The 9,633-nt window shown below is 40.9% G+C and overlaps 1 protein-coding gene across 1 annotated transcript in view; it reads left to right on the forward strand.

Moving 5' to 3' along the window:
- RSU1 (Ras suppressor protein 1) overlaps positions 1-9,597 on the forward strand; it is a 100,657-nt gene extending 91,060 nt beyond the window's left edge. Inside the window, exon 9 of the mRNA XM_071560398.1 lies at positions 9,123-9,597. Coding sequence (XP_071416499.1) covers positions 9,123-9,225 — 103 coding nt within the window. The 3' untranslated portion in view covers positions 9,226-9,597. The remainder of the gene's footprint in view (positions 1-9,122) is intronic.
- The last annotated feature ends 36 nt before the right edge of the window (positions 9,598-9,633 follow it).

The raw sequence follows: 9,633 nt of genomic DNA on the forward strand, positions 1-9,633 counted from the left end.
CCTGGGAGAGGTATGTGAGCCAGCCCAGCAGAGCAGGACAACTGTATAAACCCAGTGTGGAGGGAATTGCAGTCCCCTGAATGTTCTTCATGCTACTGCCAATGAAATCAGTCATCCTCAGTGTGCAGCAGAGCAGGCTAAGATTAACTCAGACACTTCAATTTTGCTTAAAAAAAAAAAAAAAGGAAAGAAGAGTCTCTCCGTATCAGTATTTCCCCAGAGTCCCTTCTATACATTTTATTGGTACACTTTTGTATAGTTACTGGGAAAGAAATACATACCTGCCAGACACAGAACAACTTAAAGAAAGTTCCTTAGCTTGCACTTTGTTATTTATACACTCTGTTTTCCTTTTTTTAAATGTTAATTAGGTGCACAGCAAAATGCATGTAGTAAATTAATAATAAAGATTATGTAAGGGGATTTATCTGAGCAGCAAGCCCTGTAGTGTAGCATTCAGAAAGGAAAATGAGAGCTGTTCTGCTGAAGCCCAAAGGACGCCATGTGGACAACAGCATTAAAATGACATAAGAATGAAGAATACTGTATTCATTTGGCTCCAGGAGGGTGTCTGTGCTGCATGCCAGTATGTTCTCTGCCTGTCCAGGGTTAGTTTGAGATCAGGCAGAGGGCCTTGAATGTGGTCCCAACAACATGGTTTGGAAATGGAGCAACTGTTGATTTTTTTACTGCGTGCTCATGAATTACAAATACATAAATACAGGGGCTGTGATGATAGAGAGGACTTCAATGAGCAGAACAGACTTCTTTCTCACTTGTGTAGTCTTTTTCCTACTTGGAGGTGCATTTTTCTCTACAGTTACCTCTGCTGGCTTCTGCCAGAGAAGCTGACCTGCTTATGCAGATTCTGCCGCTCCTCACTACTTTTGATTAATTAGATGGAGGATGTCATATTTTGTTGTGGATACCTTGGCCCTCAGGGTTTACATCTGGTGTCTCTGTCTGACACTAAATTGTTTCTTCTGGTCATAATATAAGTGGGAAAGCACCATTTGATCTTTGAAAACAAGGGGGTAAATATTCCACTGCAGTCTGTGGGAATTCTCATTCTTAAGTACTTCAGGTTCTGACCAATGTAGTTTTTCTGTGCCTGGAGTGGATTCAGGGACTGGTTTGCACATGTAGACTGAAAAAGTTCATCGATCCATTTGAAATGGAGTATGAGAAGGTAGATCAGCCCTCACAGATGTGCTTGAAAGTGCAAGTCCCAGGTGAGAAATTCTTGATAATTGAGATAGTCTGATAGAAATATCCACGTGCAGAAACAAATTGTTTTCTCTCTGAGTTTAGGCTGCTGTTTCATTATACTGGGCTAGCTGGGGATTGTTTTATCAGCATAATAGATTATCTAGATGAGATCTTAATTCCTGCCTGTCTCTGTTTTGAAAGAAATAAGCATAATCATGCCTTCTTCTTTCTATCTTTGTGACAGTTTCATGGAAGGGCCCTTTGTGTGTCTCTTTGGCTTTATAGAATGGCTGAGATTTTCAGTGCTGGGCTCCCTGGGTATTACATAGGTCTGACTTGCAGAAATCAGATGCTTGGGTTCCATATGCTTTCAAAACCCTCTCTGTCAAAAGCCCCAGATGTTGTAAGGTCTTTCAAGTCAGATATGCAAAGTCATTAGCCAGCTTTGCAAATCTTGGCCTGTATATTTTTCTTTTTAAAGAAATCTTTTTGTGGTTTTTTTTGCTAGTCTTCTATGAGCTTCCAGCTGTGCTCCCCTAACAAGCCTCACATTTAAAGTACTTGCTTCAAAAGGCTGCTAGCCTCAGAGAATATAAGGAGAAGGCTTTCCTTTATTACTGTGTATTAATTAAAGAAATAGCTAACACCTACTTGTAATTCCTTTATGGAAAAAGAAAATAGTTCTCCTTAATATTTAAGATGGTGAGTTCAAAGAAGTAGGGCTTAAATTAACCATTTTAATAGCAGATATGTCTGTCAGAATTAAAATCATCCTGCAATTGCCATCCCTATAGGAAAGTGAGTGTTTGTAAATAATAGTTAGCTTAAATCTACCCCCACAGACACATCTCCTCTGAGGTGTCTCCTTATAGAACCAACTGGACTGTATTCCCTTTAAAACTACTATGTTTGGACTGAACTGATGACAGGAAGCTCCTGAGCTGAGGCCAGAGGTTCCTCTGGTCAGGGTCTGTCTCTGACAGTAACCTGCAGGGAGGGAAACATGGCATCTAGAGATGGAGTCTTTCTTTCCTTCAGGTATATAGAGCAGCAAATGTAAAGGGGTTAGATTTGGGTGGAGGGACCCAGCAGAAGGGAGCCCTGAGGGAAACTGAATGATGAAGTGGCCAGTAGAGGGATGCATGGGGCTGGGTAGGGTTATTTTGGAGGGTGCACAGTCAGTGAGACAGTGAGCTCCAGAACAGTTTTGGCAGAATACTTTCTTCGTTTATTGAGATTTGGAGTGTTCTTAGGCAGAAATTCACAGTAAGTCAACTTTGGACTGTGTGACTCAGCAGAGTCTATAACATAAGGTAGCTAACAGCTTGTGAGAGCATGCAAAGTGAGAACACAGAGGGAATGGTTGCTTTGGGTAGACTTCATCTAGCATTTTAAAATAGCTAAACATGAGTGTCTGCATGTCAGGTAGCTACTCACTGTCCATTACAGTTGGTGAAAATCTTTAACAGAGTAATGCAACTAAGCATCTTGCATTAGACACTTGTAGTTGATAACCCAAAAACTTCTGTACTCCGCTGGCTCCATTAACCAGATCTCCACTGGCTGGGAAACCTGGGCTTGGATACTTAGCTCTCCACCTCTACTGAATCCAATCCTTCTTGTCTAACTTGGGCTCCAAAAAATGAAAGTATTTACAAAAAAAGAGCTAAACCAACATGGGAAGAGGTGATCAGTTCCTCTACTGAGTGCCTGTGGGGCTGAAGACTCCAGAAAGTGCTTGAGAGATTAGGGATTTTTGGTGATGCAGAAAATCTCTTTGAAAGCTGAAATGCAGGTGTTAGGGGGTATTAGGGAGGGTGATGACAGGCAAAGTCTGCAGGAACTTTGGGTTGTGAAGGTTATTGGCACAGGTTGTTACACTTCAGAGTGTGCTAGGGCTGGCCTCTCTCTGTGGAGATTGAGGCAATCTAAAGCTTTAGGTGTACCAGAGCCAGTGGGCTATAGATGAAGGCAAATTGTTACAGACTTAGACAGAGTGGAGCAGTTTCACAGCACATGAAGATCTGCAGGTTTAGTAGCCCAGAGGTGGTTGCAGTGTAGCAGGCACATGGCACTGCCAGCACCTGCCCCCTTTGTGCAGCCAGGGCTGCCTCCATTGCGTAGCGCAAGGAGAGAGCTGGTACAGAGACACTGACAGGCAAGAGATGAAGGTTTTTGAAGAAACATGGGAGAGTTTGTTCAGATGATGAATATCTCTGACACTGCTGCCATCTGCTCTCAGATCACTTGCAAACAAGGGGCAAAAAATTAGCTGAATAAAATGAGTCACTCTTGTCTGTTCTTCCTTATTAAAAATCCTAAAACTGCAGTTTGCCATCCAAGTGCAAGGAAAACATACTGGTTTCATTTACCCATGCAGTGGTCCTCTTCATTGAAATAGTCTGACTTATGTCACACAGAATGAAAACATTATTGGTAAAGTACCAAAATAATATGATACTTGTAAAGTAATTTTAACCTCACTGTTTTCTCTCACTAGTACATTACTGACAAATTAAACCCCAGTGTCTGTCCCTTTCCTGGGAGAATATGTGGCTGGAGAAGGTGAAATTTTAGAAGCTCGCACGTGAGAAAAGGCCAGTCCCAATCACTCAGAGGGGATACCAGAGCAGCAATTAGCTGTGCAAGAACTGCTAAGGCAAAAGCACCTCTCTTTAAGTGCATGTGAATTGTAACTAGTGGCAGGTAGCCAGCATGTGTCAGTCATGTGAGCACTTCTTTCAGCTTTGGGCTTCTAGTGATACCACCGGTAACTTAGCCTTTCCCTTCTCCTGCTTCAGCAGCCAGGGCTTGGGACCATCCTGTTGAGGTCACTGTAAATACCCACATTTGAAGCTTAATCTGAGCACTAAATATCTGCCTGATCTTGAGCTCTAGCTTTTGAAAAAACGAACTGGAATTTTCACCTTTGTTTCCCGGATTACAATACAAAGCTGCAGATAGCATCTCTCCAGGATCCTGTTTAACTGTGCAGCCCTTTCCATGCTGCATATTCACCCTGTAGGTCTGTTACAGACATAAGTGAAAGCAGTGTATTTCTTACGGCTCAGTCTTGAAATCCTCTTTCAAAATGTTTGGACTCAAGAAAATCAATGTGCGCATCAAACACTTTGCACTGGTTCCCTAGCTTACACAAGTTTCCTCTTCATCTCTGGGAGCATGTAGCCCTTGGATACTGAGTGCTCTGTTGTACCAGAGAGAACAGCTTGGAGGCAGTTGTGCTGAAGGTGGATTTTGAAACTGACTCTTTTGAACTTCATGAATTTTTAACTGGTTCAGTTTTTAAATTCAGAGATTTTGGTAGCAAGGTGACTGTATGCTTTCAAGTTAACAAGGATTCATGCCTGATCTTATGCTGTAAGTTGCAGTATTTTGCAATCTTTAATTTAGAAGGGTCACCTACTTTCCTAAATGCTTAAGTAATGTGTCAGGCTGTGGTTATTGATTCTCTCAGAATTTACTACAAAAAAGCTGTATTCACTCTTGCCTCTTGGGAAAGCCCTTTCTGAACTGCATTCTTGCTAGTGACAGCTTAGACCCTTGATGCATAACCAGAGACCTTACCTAATATCCTTTCAAGTACTTAGGGAATTTTTATTAAGTAAAAACATCATTAAAGTAGACAGAATGATGAAGTTTAATGAGCATCTTTCTCACTTGATATTGTTAGTTTTGCTGCTGCAGCAGCCATAGTGCTCTCATTTGCTACTTCCAGTGGGGCAGGTGGAGAATGCAGGGAGATTTTGTTTATGTTTATATCTACAGACAAGGGAACATTTATGTTCATGAGAGGTATTTGCTTCGAAAAATATATACAAGGGAAAAAAGCAACTGGAAATCTCTATCTGAGGGCTTTCTGCACTTTCAGTCTTGCATGTAATCTCCCCTTTCACTTCAACGTAATGAGAAGGCTGCATGCAATACTGTAGCTGCTAAGTCTACAAAGGCTCTGCAGTGTGTGAGCTATTGTTATAATAACTATCCTCTGACTGTTGCTGCAAACTGCAAATATTTATTTGCACTCCAGATTTTATTCTTCAGCAGAGGTTTTGGCCTGTGAGCTGTGTGTAGTGTCCTACTGTGAGTTGTACCAGCCCCGTAAATAGTTGACGTTTCAAAATACCAAATGGGAAGGTGCGGCCACAAGTGTGCTATCAGGACCCTGAGGTTAGCTCAGTTGGTTAAAACTTGGTTGTAATAATGCCAAGGTCATGGGTTCAATCCCCTGTGTGGGCCATTGACTTAAGAGTTGGACTCGATGATCCTTGTGGGTACCTTCCAGCTCAGAATAGTCTGTGATTCTGTGACTTACCTTACAAATCTGCCTTGAAACTGTAGCCACAGTCTGCTTCAATATTCCTTTGTGTGTTTATGGAGACAATCTGCCTTGGCTAAGGGTCTAGTCATGCAAACAACAATGTTAAGGTGCCGTCTCCTGGCACATTACTGTCTGTCAACTGAGCAGCAAACTGTCTGTGTGCATGCCTTAAGGTGACCTGTGCTGCTGAGGACAAGGTGCAAGTGCCTCTGCCTTCTGACTTTTGCATTGATGCAGAGCAAGAGCATGTACACAGTTTGTACAGCTTTGCTGTGGCTACTTCTGTGACTGTATCCTTCCAGTACGTTAAAGGCTGTGTATGCAAACTTCACATTTATTATAACCAAAGGCTTAGAAGTTCTTTTGGAATTCAGATAGTTAATTCTCTGTGCAGATAAGTTCCATTAGTGTTTTTCTTTTGCTTTTTTTTTTCTGTATTTTTTTCCCTTGGGAGCTATGGAAATAGTGCCTGTTGTCGTACCAGAAATTCATTGAGAAGTTTAAATTCTCTTTTCCCTAGTGTAACAGAAGGCAAATTCTGTCCCAGAGGCATTATCACAGTCATTATTGTATTTAAATGTTGTTGTGACACCATATGTCTCCTGATATTTGATGTATGCAAACACAAGAGAGAGACCCTGTGTGTGAAGGCTTGTATAATCTAAATATGTCTGATCCTTGCTCTTTGCATAGCAGACTGCTGTGATAGACTGTAAAGTGCTCATCTTCAGTTGAGATGCCAATGGGCGGTGAAACTTCCTTGACATTTTGCCAGGAAAACCTAAGTAGATGTATTTGATTTGCTTATTTCAAACCCAGTAATTATTTTTCTGGATGAAACTTAGGTGCACGTGATGATAGAAGTGATTGAACATGAGAATAAATAAAAGGAATATGAAATTTGCTGTAGATGCCTTTAACTCATATACGTCTGTTACTACTGGTAGAGTATTTGCATGGGGCAAAAGGAATCACTGAAGCACCAACACTGAAATTGTAAGGAGCAAATATCAAAGAAATACCAAAAATATTTTCAGGTCATTTGGGATTTTTACTGCTTAATGTATGCAGTGGCTGCTGGACCTCATGTCACAGTCAAGAGGCGTTGCCCGAATTGACTTCAGCAGAACTCTGAAGTTCATTCAAAATTGTCAGTGTTCAGTTTCTGCACTTGGAAAGCATCTGTGTAGTCAGTAGAATCCCCACCACACAGTTTTGCTTCAGGAAAAGTTCACTCACCAGAGTTCTGTTAGTCTACAAACTTGAACATTTGCACTGAGAAAGGAATAAATGAGGGGCAAAATGAGTGCCAAAAGGGTCATCTGAGAGGGAAACGTACATAAAGTTTCCTAACTAAAAAAAAAAAGGGGAGCCTTAACCAACCTGAGCAAAAAGAGGGTATGTAATACCTGAGAACGACTAAAGCTGTTCTAGTCCCCTCTGGGGTGGCTCTAACAGGGCAAAGATGCTGTGGAGCAGCAGGATGTGAAGACAGAACAGTGACAGGGGATTTCTGTTCCCATCTGTGAAGGGTTTTTGTGTTCAGATACAGTGGATCAGTGAACTCTCTGTTAATTCAGTGCTTAAAATCCCAAATGGGGACTTTTTTTATTCTATGAAAAAGAGTTAAAAACCAGCTTGAATGTTAATTTAGTATTTAGCTAACTATTGGTGTTCGCAAGTTCGAGTATACATTTCCACTTCTCTGTTGCTAACTTCTTGGAGTTACAAAATTATTGTTGACAGTGGTTCCAGTGTTGCACTGCATATCCTTGAGACCAAGATACTGATTGTTCCCTGACTTTTTCTACCCTGGATCAGTTTCTAATGGGACAACCTCCTTTAATGTCACTTCTGTGTTATTCTACAGTGATTGTATTCGCTCATACCAAACCATCTCCTCCTATATACTCCCTCTCTCAACTCAACACCTCCCAAAACAGGACAGTTATTTAGGATGGATGTTTGATTAGTATGCATACTGTGTGCTTGGATAAAATACAGCCTTGTGCTGTTTGGGCTTTGTCTCTTTTGAAATGGAAATAAAAATGTGTATTGTAGCTAATACGAAGCATGTAGTTATCACAGAGGGTCAGGGCTCTCTGCATTCATAAGGAAATGGCTTGTGCTCCCTTGTTGACAGTAGGTGATGACACATATAAAATTTCAGTAAGGTGAAGTAATGTCGTAGTTTACAGTTTTATTTTCCTTGAACAAGGCTGTTTTGGCTACAGTATACCTTGACAGCAGCCTGCTTAGCAGCGTGATGTAAAACTTCAGCTGCTGAAAAGGTGAAAGCAAGCATTGCTTCTCCACCCCACCCTTCAAGAAGCTCTAATCTCACTCTGTGGTCCAGGAACCCCAGGGTTGAAGTACCTTCCAGGTACATCAAAATATAGCTCAGAGCAGGTGGTAGCTTTTAACGTCCTTACATAGAATAGTAAAGAATAGAATGGAGTCACAGAATCATGAAGTTTGGAAAAGACATCCAAGATCACATATAACACTGACTTGGGAAGACAAAGACCATCATTCCAAACATTCCCCCTTTTTTCTTCCCCCAGCTTTATATGATGAGGACACCATATGGTTCATATGGAGCAGAACACCATATGACCATTGGGTCAGTTGGGGTCAGCTGTCCAGGCTGTGTCTCCTCCCAGAAATTTGTGCACACAACCCCAGCTCACTCACTGCTGGAGAGGGGTGAGAATCAGCAAAGACCTTGTCTCTGTGCAAGCACTGCTTAGCAAAAACAAAAACATCTCTGTTACCAACAGTTTTCAGTGCAACTCCAAACCACAGCCCAATACCAGCTCCTATGAAGAAAATTACCCCAGCCAAAACCCGGAAAGTACATCTTCAAAAAGCACATTATGTCAATAAGGGAAGTGAAGTTTGAGCTGTGTTTATTTGGGGTAGGTTTTTAATTTAGTTTAATGGGGCTTACTCATAAATTATCTATTAATTACTATGTGATATTTAGCAAGATCCTCTCAGCCATGTAGTCTATTTAGTTTCACAGTGAATGCTAGCATCTTAATTGTAGGATACTTTGTCAACATTTAATCAGTGGTACTTACTAATGTGGCATTGATGCGTTGGTAGCTGTCCCAGTGCTATCAATCATGTGTGAGCAGTAAAGGCGGCTGTGACACCATTGCTCTCTGTCACATTATCAAGCCCTTGGGTTTTCTGGTTAGGGATGTTGCTCACTCTGCTCTAAGCGGGCACTCTATCTCTCCAGTTCAACCCAATTTTTATCATTGTCTGCTTGAATATACATCCTTGCAGCCTTCCAAGCCTTAATCCCATAACTGCAGAATAAAGGTTGCTAGTTTCTGAAGGCAAAACTGATTGCTCCTTCACTGCTTCAAAGGCCCTGCTCTTCCTGATGTTACTACTGTGAAAACTCACGAAAAACTGAAGCTTGCAGAATGAGATCTAAGAGAAAACTCAGTGTGTTGAGACAAAATGAAGATCTTCCTTTTTTATTTCTAGTAACTAACTACACTGTTAAACGTGCTGCAGAGTAAAAGTCTGTATCACATTTTTTTGTCTCATTTCCTTACAGTCTTTATGGCAGACACATGCAGGCGAATCCTGAACCTCCAAAGAAGAACAATGACAAGTCAAAGAAGATCAGCCGTAAACCTCTGGCAGCCAAGAACAAATAAGTGCCTGGCTTCTGCCTCTGTTTTTATATCTTTTACATTGCTTTTGCATGTGCTTATAATATTTCTATGCATCTCCTGTTACTTTTAAGAAAGCAGGGACTAAAAGTAAATGCAATTTACTATGTATACTGCTTTAGAAGGTATTGCTATAGGGATACAAAATTGCATATTCTCCTAATTATGGTCACATTTACGTAGCTATGGAATACATCACTGTCACACATGTTTTAACTTTTCTATTTATATGTATATTAATGTCCTCTCTTCACATGTGTCACATCCCATTAATATCAGGGGGTTTGCACCCATAATTATATGATATTAAATTTCATATGATATTCCAATTGATTTTAATAAAGTTTTTCATTTGTATTGTTGTTTTGGTTTTTTAGTAGGACTTCTGAATAG

This window comes from Pithys albifrons, chromosome 7, assembly GCF_047495875.1.
Source record: "Pithys albifrons albifrons isolate INPA30051 chromosome 7, PitAlb_v1, whole genome shotgun sequence".
In the NCBI taxonomy this organism is placed as follows: Eukaryota; Metazoa; Chordata; class Aves; order Passeriformes; family Thamnophilidae; genus Pithys; species Pithys albifrons.